We start from the raw sequence: 17,370 nt of genomic DNA, 5'->3' as shown, positions 1-17,370 counted from the left end.
GCTTGAAGATGTTTAGATAGTCCTTTATAGAGAGTCTATGAAGTTGCCAGTGATGTTGTACTTGCTCCTCACCTCCAACACTTCAATGATACCTTCAAGCATCTTCCCACAAATGACATGATGCTTGATCTCTCTATGTTCGGTCCTTGCATGGCAAATTAGATTGGAAGCCAGTTTGAGAGCACTTTGGTTGTCACTCCAATGAATAGTAGGATCATGTAAATAGGAAGATCAACATCATTGACCAATTGCCTCAACCAAAAACATTCATGGCCTACATGAATAAAGACTTAACATTCTACCTTGGTAGCAGAAACAAAGATCGTATCTTGTTTCTAGTTAGACTAGCTAAGCCACATAAGATCACATATATGTTGTCATCTAAATCACCATCCAAAGTGACATCCATATGCCAAAGAGGATTTTGATGTAGACCGTTTTAGCCATTATAAAAAGAATTGGATAGGATTCAAAAGTCAGATCCACCGCATCGAAAAGCTAAATCGCATACCAAATTTTTGGAGACCATGACTTGCCTATATGGCACCCAATTTGAGATGCTCTTTATTTGAAATCGGATAATTTTCAAAACCCTATGATGTAGTGCCACCCCTAAGGAATGTGGCCCATTGAGCGATCAGGATCAAATCCTATCTTTTGGATCTCAAAATGGGCTAGTTAAAGCAAAATTTTTCTTTTTAGAAAAGACTTTGCATCATCAAAAATCTTCCCGACTTTATCTTTTTGGAAAGAATCTTTTTTTTCCTTTATTCAAGCGTTCGGACATATCCTCCAATTCAAAAAAAATTAGGTGGAGAGTGTGCAGATGAAGTTGATATATAAGTTGAGATCTATGTTCTATAGGATTTTAGCTTTTTTATAATTATTTCTACTAATCATTTTTTTTTTAGATAATTGTATCCTCTTTTAACTAAAAGATGAATCTAACACAAATTGTGCAAAGATGGATATCACTAGTATAAATAAAAACTATGAATCTTAATTTGTTGTTCAATAATGAAAGATCCTACTTTCACCAATCTTTCTACTTTTTTCGAAATTTTTTTGAGAGGTTTGAGTTAAGTGGGTTGAGGAAATTAGTTCCTTCTCCCCGATAGAATCAAGTTGGTACTAGAACCTTGGTCCTCAATGTCTATGAAGCCTTAATTTATGGTCTAGATGTGTGAGAAGTACAAACAGATAAAAAAGAGCTACTAGAACTTGAAGTACATCGAAGAAAAAAGGCGAGTATAGCTATTGCTTTATCTTAAGCTTTCCAACCATACTCTTATATGGTAAAATTCGCATACGAGATCAATTAAAATTGGATTCTACTTAATTATTCTCTTAATAGTTAACCTATTTGCTCAAGCAAGAACTAATTGGGGAATTAAATAATCCTAGATGGGCTTGGAAGAGCCCGATTGTATTAGATAAATCCAAGTCAAACAAAGTTTGACTAGGGTTTGAAGTGTGGATAACCACCTTTTCATAGTGCAACCTCTATTTTGGCCAGCTATGCAGCCCAAGAGAGGGGTGAATTGGGCTTTTCAAAAATTTAAACAAAACTGCAGCAGAAAGAGACTTTAATGTGGACATAATATGCAGTGAAAATATGAACAAATGAATAAAACAATAAGCAAGAAACATAAATCAAAGCACTGCAAATACAAAATTTTTATAGTGGTTCGGTGCCAACCCTGCACCTACGTTTACTCTCTAAGATACCCTTTTTGAAAATTTTTACTATAATTTCTGTTGGAATCCCTCGCACGCCGCAGAAAATTTCAGAAAAATTCTGCGCGTAGCGGAAGACATGCGCGAGATCCCGTTCATCTCATGAACTTATTTTAAAACCGATGTTCGTAGATAGATTAGGATTAAATACTTTTACATAATATTAGGAAGATCAGATCTTCACCTTGTGCGGGTAGATGATCACCGCAAATCTGATGATCGTGGACTTGTTGAAGGTTCGCTTGAAGCCGCACACGCGTCCGGCCTCTACGGGTATCCACACGAGGCAGAGGACCAATCCAAACTCTCTAATCTCCCCGGGGTGCTAGCTCCCTTGCAGAGATATGTTTTGATGGTTGAAATCCTCTCTTTTGAATCAACTCTTGATTGCCTTAGAGAGGAGGAAGAAGGATAGATCAAAAGGAAGAAGGCAAAACCCCTTTGCAGCCTTTTCCTTTTCCTTTTCTTTTGGAACCAAAAGAAGAGAGGGAGGAAGGGCTGCATGCCTCCTTCCTTTTCTTTGCTTGCTGGTGGCTGAAACCATCATGGGAGAGATGGGTTCACGGCACAAAAGGGAGGAGAAAAATCCCACGTCCTTCCAAAGGAGGGGATTGTCAAGCGGGCCCATGAGAGAAAAGATGGGTCACCTGCCACCTATCTTTCTTCTCCTCCTTTTTTTTTTTTCTTGCAGCTCCAAGGAGGCTGAAGGGAGGGGGTTCACGGCTGGATCACCAAGATGGGAAGATGGTCCTTCACGGCTGAAAAGAGAGGGGGAAGAAAAATTAGGGTGCTGCCCCCTTTCTCTCTCTTATATATGGCATGTGGAGCTCCTAAAATTTAGGAGCTCCCATCCTTATCTCTAAGAAAAGAGGAGGGGCGTACGCCCCTCTTCTTTTCTTCACGTATTCAGCCAAGAGGGGCGTAGCCCCTCCCTCTTCTCCCTATTTCACGCACGCCCACTTAATCCAATTAAGTGGGGTGTGGGGCCATGTACAAGGTGGGTCTAATCCTCTTCCAAAGAGGATTGAGTGCGCCCATTTTCTTTTTCCTTCAAATCCTAATCTAATTAGGATTCAATTGAACCATGACTCAATTGAACTCTTCAATCCTAATCCAATTAGGAGTCTTTTAATTAATTAGATTAAAATTAATTAGGACTTAAGAAATCCTAATCTAATTAGGACTTATTAAATTTCAGTCCTAATTCAATTAGGACTTTAGAAATCCTACTTCAAGTAGGACTTTAATTTAATTTGAAATCCTAATCCAATTAGGACTTTAAGAATCCTAATCCAAGTAGAACTCCTAATTAAGTCCAATTAATTAAATCCAATTAATTAAATTAAATTGCAATCCAATTGCAATTATTCCTTCTTCAACTCACTAACTCTTAGCGGGTTAACCAATTATCAATCAAATTGATTATTTGTGATTCCTAATCACAATTCAACCATCGGATCGGTCAATACCTCTAATGTGTGTGACCCCATAGGTTCTATTCTGTCTGGTAGTGAGATATATTGCGATCTCTATCACAATATCATTGAAAACTCCTTTCAATGGGTTGGAACAATTCCAACTCAACTCACCAGGGACCATCGATCATCAAGATAGTCCCTGTGAGTCTCACCATCCACCAGTGACACCTAGCAGCATGTAGTGGCAACCCAGCAGAATGGAATGATGAACCTCTAGGTGCAGTTATTATATGATACGGTCCTTCTATCGTGGATCCCTACAGGACGGAGGTCATGGATAACTCGTCAAACCCCATCGTCTGTCATATGTCAAGATTTATTCGACTTAAGTTCGAGAATGGAAAACTCCTTTTCCACTGTACATACTACCCCGGCCGAGGATTTACGAACTCAGTCTCATAAATCACATAGGATCTCTCTTAACCTATCAAGATCGATAGATTCCATCTAGATGCACCCCTACTCCTACAATGAACCTACTGCAGCCAATCTGCACCACAAGAACCCAATTGGCTAGGGCTCATGTTTATGTGCTCGTCAAACTACAGCAACCTCACTGTGAATAGCCGAGGCATCGCAGGTCAAAGGACCAGTCATACAACTGCAGCATCAAGTAAGTCACTGACGAGTGGATAGACATCCAAGTGACTACTTGCTATGGTCACGCTCAGTACCCTTGTTCTCTAACAAGCACTTGCACAATTGCTCCAGTGTCGCCACACTGTGGACTCAAGACTCGTCCATCAAAGAAAGCGATCTGTGCACTAATCTCAGCGGATCGATCACCGTCCTCATGATGATCCATCGATCAAGAGCAATTCAGAAATTAATCACCAATGACACATGCCTCAAATTCTCAACTCTTGAGAATATGCGTCATCATCTTATTAATTTCTTGGACGATTCATGGACACATAAGAACATGAATGAAAAGAATGCCCATTCTAATAAATTCATTATTAGGTCAAGTACAAATTTATATCCCAGAATAAAATAATGCGTCAGCCAAATTGGCTTCTAGGGCATACTTCTAACAATCTCCCACTTGCACTAAAGCCAATCAGCTATAAACCTAAACCCCATCTTCTCAAGATGCGCTTCAGTTTTCTGCTGACTTATCTGCTTAGTGAATGGGTCCACCACATTTCCTGTGGAGTCTACTCTCTGATCCTTTACTTATTTCTTTTCAAGGTAGTCGCTTATTAGGTTAAACCACCGCTCTATGTGCTTCGGCTTCTGGTGAGACCTTGGCTCTTTAGCTAGTGCTATGGTGCCTTTGTTATCGCAGTAGAGTGTTATGGCATCTGATGACATTACACCTAACTCAGCAATGAACTTATTAAACCAGAAGGTTTCCACTGCACCCTTAGATATGGCTAAACATTCAGCTTCTAAGGTAAAATCTACAATAATCGGTTGTTTGGAACTCTTCCAATTTACTGAACCATCATTGCATATAATCTGATGTAGACTTTCTATCATCAATATGTGTGCATCCTTCTACCTTCAACTCTGATCTTCTTCCAAAGACCAAGAACATGTCCGTAGTTCTTCTCAAGTATTTAAGACTGTTCTTCACAGCTATCCAGTGCTTCTTGCCTGGATTTGACTGATATATGCTCGTGACACTCACAGCATGTACTATATCAAGTCACGTACATAGCATGGTATACATGAGGCTCCCTATAGCCGAAGTATAAGGGATCTTGCTCATCCACTGAATCTCTTCAGATGTGTTGGGGCACATCTTCTTGAAGAGATTTACCCCATGCCTAAGGGGTAATAATCCCCTTTTAGAGGTTTCCATGCCGAACCTCTTCAACACTCCCTCTATGTAATATTCTGTGATAGGACAAGCATCCTCTTAGATCTATCTCTATAGACCTTAATTCCCAAAATATAGGATGCTTTTCCAAAGTCTATCATGGAGAATTCCTTAGACAACCAAACCTTGACTTAGGATATCATCCACGTACAATACGAGGAATGCAATAGTCCTCCCACTAACCTTCTTATAAATACATGGTTCCTCCTCGTTCTTGAAGAAATCAAACGATTTGATTATATCGTTGAAACGAGTGTTCCAACTCCGAGATACTTGTTTTTGTCCATAGATGGACTTTTGCAGCTTACAGACCTTGTGATCACCATCACAATATCATGATATACTACAACAACAAGCAATATTCGAATGGACTTCAGTATGGCTACAGGTGAAAAAGTATCCTGATAATCAGTGCCTTCGCACTGACTATAACCTTTCGCCATTAGCCTTGCCTTATAGGTATCTACCTAGCCATCCGAACTTAATTTTCTCTTGTAGATCCATTTACACCCAATAGGTACTGTACCTTCCGGTGAATCTACTAAGGTCCAGACTTGGTTGGAATGCATGGAGTCTATCTCTAACTTCATGGCTTCCAGCCATCTCTCGGAATCGATGTCTAACATCGCCTCGTTGTAGGTATTGGGATCCTTACCTTGATCCCTATCTCCCATGAGGAACACTTCCTCTACATCCTCTGTAAGTATACCTAAGTACCTTTCAGGAGGATGGAAGATCCTACTAAATCTACGAGGTGGAGGAGGTACAACATGTACTGGCTCGATATGAATAGGTTCTATAGGCACAATGGCTCGTTGCTCTTTAGAGACTTTCTCTTCGAGCTCAATTTTTCTCCTACTGCCTCTATCAAGGATAAACTATTTTCCATGAAGATAGCATGTCGGCTCACAAACACTTTGTGATTCTCTGGGACGTAAAATTGTATCCAAATAACTCTTTAGGATATTCTATAAAACGAGCACTAATTGTCCTATCCTCTAACTTGTCCGCCTGTTGTCATTTGACTTGGGCCGGACATCCCCAAATCTTGAAATAACCAAGACTCAGCTTCTTACCATGTCATATCTCATATAGTGTGGTAGGAACAGACTTAGAGGAAACACTATTCAATATGTAAATAGCTGAAAATAGGGCATCTCTCTAAAGAAACAAGGGTTGATCAGTGAAGCTCATCATGGACCTGACAATATCCAATAGGATCTGATTCCTCCTCTCCGACACTCCGTTAAGCTGAGGTGTACCAGGAGGGATCCATTATGAAACTATACCATTCTCCTTGAGATAATCACGGAACTCTCCACTAAGGTATTCACCTCCTCGATCTGATCGAAGAACCTTAATGAGTTTTTCTGTTTGTTTTTCTACTTCATATCTGAACTCTTTGAACCTTTCAAAAATTTCAGATTTGTGTCTCATACACATATCCATACCGTGAGTAATCATCGGTAAATGAAGTAAAAATTACAACCCCTAGCCTGCACATCGAATGGGCCACACAGATAAGTGTGTACTAGGGTAAGTATCGCAGTGGACCTCTCCCATGTACTAAAAGGGATAATTTGGTCATCTTTCCTTGAAGGCAGAATTCACAAATCGGATATGACTCGAAAGTCAATGAGCTCAGAAGCCCATATTTCTTTAATTTGTTTATTCTGTCTTCTCCTATATGACCAAGCCTGAGGTGCCACAAATACTTTAGATTTATCTCATCTCTAGATCCTTTTGGATCCTATGGTACTCACTGTTTGCTTAGATACATTCACAGGTACATCCAAATGTAAGTGATAGAGACGGTCAATCATAAAACCATATGCATCCAATTTATTTCTCAAACAAATTGAACAATAGTCTTATAAAAATCTTTCTGTGCTAAACAAGATACAGAAATCAAATTTCTGTTTGCAACAGGTAACAGTCCCTAAGTATCCTTTTAATAATGAGCATATCTGGCATACCTTCTGAAGGTCTGTCACCCTTCTTACTTTTTATGCTTTCCATCTATGTAGGACAGTTCCTCTTCCAATGTCCGTCTTATGATGCAATGGAAACACTTTTCCTTGCAATCGGCCTTTTTTTCTTGGAACTTCCTTACTTGGCCTTTTCTCGGTCTTCTGCCTTTTCACAGGTTTCTTCTTCTTCCAAGTAGACTCTCTCTTGGAAGTAGAAACCAACTCGACAGCGAGAACGATGCCCCTTGAACTCTTCAAGGTCCCTAAGGTAGTTACCAATTTTATTTAACAATTCTATTTTGGTGCATACAATCTTGTTCATATGGTAATTTACTATAAACTGTTCATATGAAGCTAGAAGGGATTGCGGGATCAAATCCATTTGCAATTCCTTGTGCATGGTCATGCCGAGCTTCTCAAGCTCCTCTAAGTCCTTTATCATGGTCAAACCATGATCATGGACAGACTGCCCATCACGCATCTTAGCCTTGAAGAGCCTCTTGGACACTTCAAAACATGCTGCGTGACTCTGTTCACCATACAACTCTTGTAAGTGATATAATATGTCCCTGGCAATCTTCATGTTCTCATGCTGGCATTAAAATTAATTGGACATGGATGCCTTTGTGCAGCACCTAACTTTATTGTCATTGTTCGTCCACTTAGCATGCGTTTTATGCTGACCAGTAATCGGACGGATTGGTAACACAGGGATTCCATGGTCTAGCATATACCCTAATTTCTCACAATTCAAAACTATTTTAAAATTTGCTGAGCTAGTTTTTATAATTGGGTTTGGTCAAACAGTTGTTCTATAGGATATGAGTTAAGAGTCTAGAAGCTGACTTTATAATCCTCAGAGAGTAAAGATTCTAGTTAGAATTTTGTACTTGAACTTTATTTGTTTTAGGGCCTTTTAAAACAAATATACCTCCCACTATTTTCTCAAATCTCTCACACTCCTCTAGTAGAGAAACGGAAACCTTGCGACTCTAGGTTTCAAGTGGGGTGCTACGGTCCCACCAATTTACATACCACCTCACCTAACAGTTATTGGTGACAAATAAATGATGAGTGTACAACTCTTGTACAATGCTTCTCAAGCAAGTTGTAGCGCTATCCGGTCTCTAAGTAATGAAGACCTCACCTAACAGTTATTGGCCCCATTCCTTAGTTAAGTCGGACCCACCGTATAACCGCAGAAGCAAAGCCGTCATTGGGTCCCTCACCTAACAGTTATTGGGCCCAACCCCATCTTTACCCCTACAACATCTCATGCCTAATAGAGAGGTCCAGTCCCCCGATGCAACTTGCCCACTGTATCCAGCCGAGACAAATCAACGCCGAAAAGACCTTAGCAGCTCTACTACGGTGGAAGACCTATGGACTTAATATTTTTCGAGGAGATTTAATTTAGGTCTCTTTTATTTAATTATCTACATCTCATGCAAATAATTATCTAACCGCTATGCATAAACATAAACATAAACATCCAGGCATAATAACAAAAATTAAACTGGTGATGATCATGGATCCAGGATGGGGTCATAGTACAAGCACATGCACGTCAATTGGTTAGATCGTCTTCAACTCTTGACTCGATCTTGAGCACCCTTGGTCCAATTGCGATCAACTCCTTGATCCATCTCCAATCAACCCTTGATCTCGATCCGCGCAAATCGTGCTTGTAGAGGCATGCACCGATCAACCATTGACATGCAAACACATCACAGATTACATCCCAGATAACTTTAAAAATAAATAAAATTAAATAATAGTTACAACCCTTTTTCATGAGACACGCAGGTCTCTAATACATCAATATAAGATGCACGCAGGCATCTGAAAATCTGATTTACATGCATCACATAACATCACAGAACATCTCAGACATTGCAGAACATTTCAGCACAATTAAAGGGTCCATCCATGATCATCACCATACACATCTCATGCATTAAATAAAATTTACAGATCTGAATATTTAACAGATTATGTAATCTTATGAGTTGCTGATCATGCAAGATATGATTCTAAATATTTTTAATCTCATTAACAAATCAATAGAATCATTAATCTAATCGCATAGAAAATCAGCATGCAGAAAAATCAGCAAGCTGAAAATTCTGCATGCAGAAAAATTCAGCAAGCATAATCTTTAAATTTTCAGATCTATTATGCCTTAATCATTTAATCCTAATCTTAATCTACGCAACCATGGCTCTGATACCACTGTTGGAATCCCTCGCACGCCGCAGAAAATTTCAGAAAAATTCTGCGCGTAGCGGAAGACATGCGCGAGATCCCGTTCATCTCATGAACTTATTTTAAAACCGATGTTCGTAGATAGATTAGGATTAAATACTTTTACATAATATTAGGAAGATCAGATCTTCACCTTGTGCGGGTAGATGATCACCGCAAATCTGATGATCGTGGACTTGTTGAAGGTTCGCTTGAAGCCGCACACGCGTCCGGCCTCTACGGGTATCCACACGAGGCAGAGGACCAATCCAAACTCTCTAATCTCCCCGGGGTGCTAGCTCCCTTGCAGAGATATGTTTTGATGGTTGAAATCCTCTCTTTTGAATCAACTCTTGATTGCCTTAGAGAGGAGGAAGAAGGATAGATCAAAAGGAAGAAGGCAAAACCCCTTTGCAGCCTTTTCCTTTTCCTTTTCTTTTGGAACCAAAAGAAGAGAGGGAGGAAGGGCTGCATGCCTCCTTCCTTTTCTTTGCTTGCTGGTGGCTGAAACCATCATGGGAGAGATGGGTTCACGGCACAAAAGGGAGGAGAAAAATCCCACGTCCTTCCAAAGGAGGGGATTGTCAAGCGGGCCCATGAGAGAAAAGATGGGTCACCTGCCACCTATCTTTCTTCTCCTCCTTTTTTTTTTTTCTTGCAGCTCCAAGGAGGCTGAAGGGAGGGGGTTCACGGCTGGATCACCAAGATGGGAAGATGGTCCTTCACGGCTGAAAAGAGAGGGGGAGGAAAAATTAGGGTGCTGCCCCCTTTCTCTCTCTTATATATGGCATGTGGAGCTCCTAAAATTTAGGAGCTCCCATCCTTATCTCTAAGAAAAGAGGAGGGGCGTACGCCCCTCTTCTTTTCTTCACGTATTCAGCCAAGAGGGGCGTAGCCCCTCCCTCTTCTCCCTATTTCACGCACGCCCACTTAATCCAATTAAGTGGGGTGTGGGGCCATGTACAAGGTGGGTCTAATCCTCTTCCAAAGAGGATTGAGTGCGCCCATTTTCTTTTTCCTTCAAATCCTAATCTAATTAGGATTCAATTGAACCATGACTCAATTGAACTCTTCAATCCTAATCCAATTAGGAGTCTTTTAATTAATTAGATTAAAATTAATTAGGACTTAAGAAATCCTAATCTAATTAGGACTTATTAAATTTCAGTCCTAATTAATTAGGACTTTAGAAATCCTACTTCAAGTAGGACTTTAATTTAATTTGAAATCCTAATCCAATTAGGACTTTAAGAATCCTAATCCAAGTAGAACTCCTAATTAAGTCCAATTAATTAAATTAAATTGCAATCCAATTGCAATTATTCCTTCTTCAACTCACTAACTCTTAGCGGGTTAACCAATTATCAATCAAATTGATTATTTGTGATTCCTAATCACAATTCAACCATCGGATCGGTCAATACCTCTAATGTGTGTGACCCCATAGGTTCTATTCTGTCTGGTAGTGAGATATATTGCGATCTCTATCACAATATCATTGAAAACTCCTTTCAATGGGTTGGAACAATTCCAACTCAACTCACCAGGGACCATCGATCATCAAGATAGTCCCTGTGAGTCTCACCATCCACCAGTGACACCTAGCAGCATGTAGTGGCAACCCAGCAGAATGGAATGATGAACCTCTAGGTGCAGTTATTATATGATACGGTCCTTCTATCGTGGATCCCTACAGGACGGAGGTCATGGATAACTCGTCAAACCCCATCGTCGGTCATATGTCAAGATTTATTCGACTTAAGTTCGAGAATGGAAAACTCCTTTTCCACTGTACATACTACCCCGGCCGAGGATTTACGAACTCAGTCTCATAAATCACATAGGATCTCTCTTAACCTATCAAGATCGATAGATTCCATCTAGATGCACCCCTACTCCTACAATGAACCTACTGCAGCCAATCTGCACCACAAGAACCCAATTGGCTAGGGCTCATGTTTATGTGCTCGTCAAACTACAGCAACCTCACTGTGAATAGCCGAGGCATCGCAGGTCAAAGGACCAGTCATACAACTGCAGCATCAAGTAAGTCACTGACGAGTGGATAGACATCCAAGTGACTACTTGCTATGGTCACGCTCAGTACCCTTGTTCTCTAACAAGCACTTGCACAATTGCTCCAGTGTCGCCACACTGTGGACTCAAGACTCGTCCATCAAAGAAAGCGATCTGTGCACTAATCTCAGCGGATCGATCACCGTCCTCATGATGATCCATCGATCAAGAGCAATTCAGAAATTAATCACCAATGACACATGCCTCAAATTCTCAACTCTTGAGAATATGCGTCATCATCTTATTAATTTCTTGGACGATTCATGGACACATAAGAACATGAATGAAAAGAATGCCCATTCTAATAAATTCATTATTAGGTCAAGTACAAATTTATATCCCAGAATAAAATAATGCGTCAGCCAAATTGGCTTCTAGGGCATACTTCTAACAATTTCTCCAAGATTACGGCACCATTATTTTAACCAGCCTTACAACCAACCTAGTTGATTTTTACTGAAAATCAACCAAAACCACCACCAAACCTTTTTTAGGCTCAATACAATCCAATTCAAGATTTGGATGGACCTTTCCTCTAAGTTTCAATTTCTGAAACTTGTTACAACTGAATATAAAAAAAAAGATATGTAATAAAATAAATTACAGCTCCTTAAAGATAAATAAACAAAAAATTAATGAAGCTCTAAAAGTAGTTGGTTGGGCATGAATGAACTTGAATGCTCTTTACTAACTCTCTCAATAGTGGAGGATATGATCTTTTAGCTCTTATTGAATGCACTTGAATATTCTCTTTCTTTTCTAATCTTCTTTGATTTTTGCTCAAAGACTTGTCTTCCCTTTTGGTGTTCCCATGCCTTTATATCATCAAGGAGTGGTTGGAAGATGTTTCTAGCCGTTAGACAGGCTGAAAGAGCCGTTGTGAGGCAAAAGCAGTCGTTCTGATATACAGAAAAACTAGTTGTTATTGTTGTCAAGCGCAGGCAAGTCGACTCAACTTCTTCAAGGATTGACTTATGATCTTCAGGTGTCGACTCATGATCTTTAAGTGTCAACTCGTAATCTTCAAGAGTCAACTCGAAATAGCTCTTATTTTTGTTGCGCACTATCTTTCATCTACGGCTATTGTGGGGTCGACTCTTTTGTTTATAGGGTCGACTCTTGTTCAACAAGAGTTGGCTCATGACTTCATAGATTGACTCCCTAATATGCTGATTTTGACAGCTCTCTGTCTTTTGTCTATGGCCATCTTAGGGTCGACTCATTTGCTTCTGGAGTCGACTCTTATTCAATAGCAGTCGGCTCGTAATCTTCATGGGTCGACTTGCTAACATACTGATTTTGACTACTCTATGTCTTTTATCTGAGACTGTTCTAAGGTTGATTCGTGTGATCCAGGGGTCGACTTGTGAAGGCACAAATTTTTCAGTACTCTCTATTTTTTGTCTGAGATTGTTCTGGGGTCGACTCGTGTGATTCAGAGATTGACTCATGAAAGCGTACTAGTCTAGATTAGTATGCAAAGGTCGACTCTTGAGACTACCTAAAGTTGAAGTCTTCTATTTTTGCCTGTGGGCATTTAGGAGTTGACTTAAAGTATTTCTGGGGTTGATTCTTCTTATGCAAAGCTTTAAAAATTGAAGTTTTATTCTTCTACATTGAGAGTTATAAATTGATATCTTTTTGACTTTCTGCGAACATTTTAATACACTTTAAGCAATTGATTTGTAACTTTTTTACTCAGATATTTTGTATTATTAAAATCAAAATTTTTAGGTCAATGCTCCACTTTCTCTCTTTTTTATGATAAGAAAATGAATTCAGCACACAAGGATAAGGAGGCACCAAGGGTGCCTTTCTTTTCTAAATTCCTAGTTGGATTCGGACTATGGGTTGGTATATGCGTCTGTGTGATGTAGAACAAGCTTTTCACTATCTCAAAGCACTCCTTTCGTATGAAGATACGACCCCTGTCCCCATCGATGCGCTCACTGGAAGAAAAGGGGAGATAATGAAAAGCCGTAGGGTCGTGAACTAGACTAGGCATCTAGCTTACAATTGGACAAAGAAAAAAAAGGAATGATGTTATCCATTACCTTGCATTTGCATTGTTTATTCTTGTACAAGCACAATGATCTATGTTTCATCATTGGTGATTTTAAGTATAGGGTAATACTAAATCTTTCACAACCTTATTTTCAACATGCGGTTTTGGAACGTACAACTTAATTCATAATTGAGGGCATATTTTCATCACCCTTAGGCTTGCTTGACGTATAAAAATATCGTTGAAGATCTCTCATTTGGGTGGTAACTCTTTTCTTCCTTCTTGAAAATGAAATTACTCTATGATCTCTAACAAAAAACAAAGTATAAATCAAATTAAACTTTGGTTGTTTAGCGGACAAAATTTCTATAAAAAGATTGTTGAAGATTTCTCATTTGGGCGGTGACTCTTTTCTTTCTTACCCGGAAGGGAAATTACTCTATGATCTCTAACAAAAAATAGAAATCAACTACACTTTAATTGATAAGCGGACAAGATTTGTACTAATCTGAGGCACCAGTGGTGTGTAAAGAATCAATTTTATATAAATCCACGGTACCCAACTTCTTATAATTCATGGTAGACTTAGTTTTGATTCAAGAGTTGGAGTTAGAGCTTACAATGTTAAAATATCATGCTTCTAGCAAAAACCCATTATGTATATCAAACGGTTCGTACAATTTTGGCTTTTATCACTCATGCCCATGAATTTTGCAGCATACAAAGGAAACATCAAATACAAATTAATAAGACACGACATCAGACTGAAGACAAATTAAGGAACAAACAAAGGACTGAAACAAACACTTCACTCATATAAATCCTGCATGGTTTTCTCCTGTATATCCTAATCATTCACCACCCTGCAGTTCTTCCTTATCTCCCCTTCATTCCCTGCGAGCACGTCGACGTTGCCCATGCGCACCATGGCCGCCGCAAACTCCTCGTTCCATTTCGAAGGATTTCTCGCATGATCGATCACCAATCTAAGCGTCGACCTGCTGCTAGCCAGCGTTTGATCCGATGTCAGCAACCCTTTCCCCTTCAACAAATTTTTATAGTACTTGACGTCCAAATGATTTGGCGCTTTGATATCCAACGGCACCGTTGGCGCTGGCTGAGTCCTAACAGTCTTGGAAGGAGGAAGGCACCTTGCTTTCAAGAAGGTGGCAAGGTGGTGGTTCAAGGAGGGGTCTTGTGGGTGGGTAGCATTGAACCTATAGAGTCGGCTATCGAAGGAAGAGCAATGGGAGACACCAATGGAATGAGCCCCCGATAAGGTCACCATGTCTTTGGCTGATAGGCCCTTGCGGGCGAAGTTTCGTATGAGTTGTTTTGCATTGAATGTAGGGAAGGGGAGGTTCTGAACGACTTCAGAATCAATTGAGACCACGCCGTCGCGCCGACCGGAGGGGACGGAGTAGTCGAAGCCACCGGTTATGAAGGTGCTGTCACGGGCGGCGAAGGCAATGATATCGGCGCACGAGACGGTTTCTGGGCAGTAGGCTTCGAGCTCGGCCTTGGCGTCGTCGATCACCTCATAACCTCGGAGGCTACCATTGTTGACCGGGCTCAGTTTTTCTGATGGGTTGTTGGGTAGTGGATCCAGCAGAACTGAAGCATCACAGCCCTGTAAAACAATTCAGACAGTTTCAGTTGGTTGCACCTGCACTACCAGAAGAATAGCAGGTATAACTTGAGTCTTGCACTGCAGTGTAATTTATGGTAAGAGAAAACTTACGTGATACAATGTCCGGGCAGATTTATCAAACTTTAGTCAACTATCTGGATTTTGAGGTGAATCATCCATTAAGTGACCAAAAAAATAAAAACGGCACATTTGAGAGGACAAGAAAAATCCACATTTAGTTGTGTAAAAAATAAAAAAAAGAAGGCATAACAAAAAAGTTGTCCTTTTCTTTTTTCTTTTTTCTTTCTTTTGAAATCCTTTTATTTTTTTCGATAATTTAATTCCTTGCAAACTACAGGCCAAGGTAGGAGATAGACATTTGGACCATATTAAGGGCTTCTCTTGCCAAAAAAAAAAAAATTAGACTGCCGAAAAAAATAGGCCACGTTTTATTAAAATGACTGTTCTTCACTTAAGGCACCAATTTTTATTTTTCCTTAATGTTCTACCTTCTTTTATTCAATTTAGCAATTTAGACATTGTATATTAGTATACGAAGAAAGTCACTAAAAGGAATGAAGCAGGAGAGCATTTCTGTAGGTAAGTGGAAGATCAAAAATAAAGCATGAACACAAACAAGAGGCTCTAATATATCAAAAGGAAAAATAATTAGAGAAATATATACCCTAACAAAGCAGTCATGGAAATACAGCCTTATTAGACCAGCAGCCAACCCATGATCTCCGGCTACGGCTTTCACTACAGTCCGTCTCACGATCTTCTCTGCCATCGGGCAAGTTGATCGATAGTAACCCACTTCCAGTGATGCCAACGACGGCATAAGCAGCATCGAAACAAAGAAGGCTACAATGGCAAGCTTGTGTAGACTTGCAAACCCTTGAACTCTATAGTTCCCCATATTGATCTAAAGAGAGAGAGAGATTGTGGTGGAGATGAAGTGGGTGTCTTAGAACTTATAAGGAGCAAGACAGCTAGTTGATGCATTTTTTTTTATTTTCTTAGGAGAAAGGTTGGTGCTAATTATATCATCTAAATGCAAATAGGGTCTATTGACTGTTTCATTCCCATGTGCCTTGAACGAGGCAACGTAGGTTTTCTCAACTTCCTTGCATGGGTAAGAGCAGTGAGAAGAGCGAGCCCAAGTTTTTCATCCCCAATCTTTTAGCTAAATGGGTCTCTCAAGTAAAAGACAAGTCCATGAGGTTATGCAAGACTGCTAATTGGTTTGCCTTATTAATAGGAAGTCGATAAGATGGACCCGGTGCACCGCGTTGTGATATAAGATCATTGTTTATATCCATCTGAGCTCCTTGGCAATAATATTTTAGGATGACTTAAAAGAGTGAGGAGTCAGAAATGGTAGCTGGTTTGATGTAACATTATGCCCGAACTCTGGATTCTAGAGAGGAAGAACCGGTCTTGCTAATTTCCTCATGTTTTGGTTTTCTAGATCTTGATAGTGCCATTATAATGGAAATCTGGCCCATGGCAAACCTAATCTGATGAATCTCGATGTTGGAGCGAGCCTGCCGGGTTATCTAACAGAGATGACTAGGCGATGGTGATTGATAAAAAAGAGGATAATGTTGTAATCAAGTGAAAGGAAAATTTGCCCAGCAGAATCAAATAGAGAATACCTCGGAAGGACGGAAGAGAGAAATGAAACCAGACGGCCACTAAAAGTGTTAGTCTCTAAAATCATGCCCACTGATATTCTAAGTGAATAATATGATTAGGGGAACTAAAATTCCTGCACCTGGGCTTATAGGTTCGATTCTTGTGAACCCTACGGCTTACAGGCCACTCTTTCCTTTCCAAGCTGATGCCCCCATCAATGGTTCCTGTATAAGAAGGATGGCAGCATTCTTTCTTAAGTCAAGAAGATTGAAGGAAACTATTAGATTAGCTAGTGTTCCTGAAGTATAAGGTAATTTAGTAAGTTCATGACAATTACTGTAAAGCAAGGGGAAAAGCTTCTACAACAGCTTCCCCCTCATTGCATTGTCGGCCTTCCAACCTCCCCTCCATTGCTTCTGGATAAGCACCTTTCGACAGAGGAAGAGGTGCCCAATCGCTTCTGACGAAACAGTGAGTTTATAAGCAAGTGAATGAACGAGGGAACAAGCAATGAATGAAGTGCAACAGTTGTCAGACAAGCCATGTTCTTGAATGAAGTGCAACAGTTGTCAGACAAGCCATATTCCTAAAAGGAGTGGCCATCTTTTCTTCCCTTCCACTGACACCGAGCAAGCAGAAAGCTTAGGCACTAGTTTCCATTAGCTAATGTACTCTTTTGCTATCAATGTAACCAGAAGGAAAAAAAATCAGTGCCATTTCATATAGATCAAGATGCATTATCGCATCATTACATGTACCTAAGTATT

At 40.0% G+C, this 17,370-nt stretch overlaps 1 protein-coding gene across 1 annotated transcript; it reads right to left on the bottom strand.

Annotated features, from left to right (window-relative positions):
* Nucleotides 1–13,973: 13,973 nt before the first annotated feature.
* On the bottom strand, nt 13,974–15,898 carry LOC103696429 (peroxidase 5-like). The gene is made up of 2 exons (XM_008778050.4): nt 15,651–15,898; nt 13,974–14,965 (listed from the first exon to the last, which is right to left on the bottom strand). Exons 1-2 carry the CDS (start codon nt 15,882–15,884, stop codon nt 14,183–14,185), a joined length of 1,017 nt encoding a protein of 338 aa, XP_008776272.2. The 5' UTR covers nt 15,885–15,898; the 3' UTR covers nt 13,974–14,182.
* Nucleotides 15,899–17,370: the final 1,472 nt, after the last annotated feature.

This window comes from Phoenix dactylifera, chromosome 1 (genome assembly GCF_009389715.1).
Source record: "Phoenix dactylifera cultivar Barhee BC4 chromosome 1, palm_55x_up_171113_PBpolish2nd_filt_p, whole genome shotgun sequence".
In the NCBI taxonomy this organism is placed as follows: domain Eukaryota; kingdom Viridiplantae; phylum Streptophyta; class Magnoliopsida; order Arecales; family Arecaceae; genus Phoenix; species Phoenix dactylifera.
The sequence above is the reverse complement of the archived record's forward strand: the minus strand, read 5'-3'. Positions and strand labels throughout refer to the sequence as shown.

Excerpts from the sequence above, each read along its gene's own strand:
- LOC103696429 (XM_008778050.4), bottom strand. The coding sequence starts at position 15,884 with ATGGGGAACTATAGAGTTCAAGGGTTTGCAAGTCTACACAAGCTTGCC. Across the intron at positions 14,966-15,650 it reads TCCATGACTGCTTTGTTAGG|GGCTGTGATGCTTCAGTTCT; the intron begins GTATATATTTCT and ends ATTGTTTTACAG.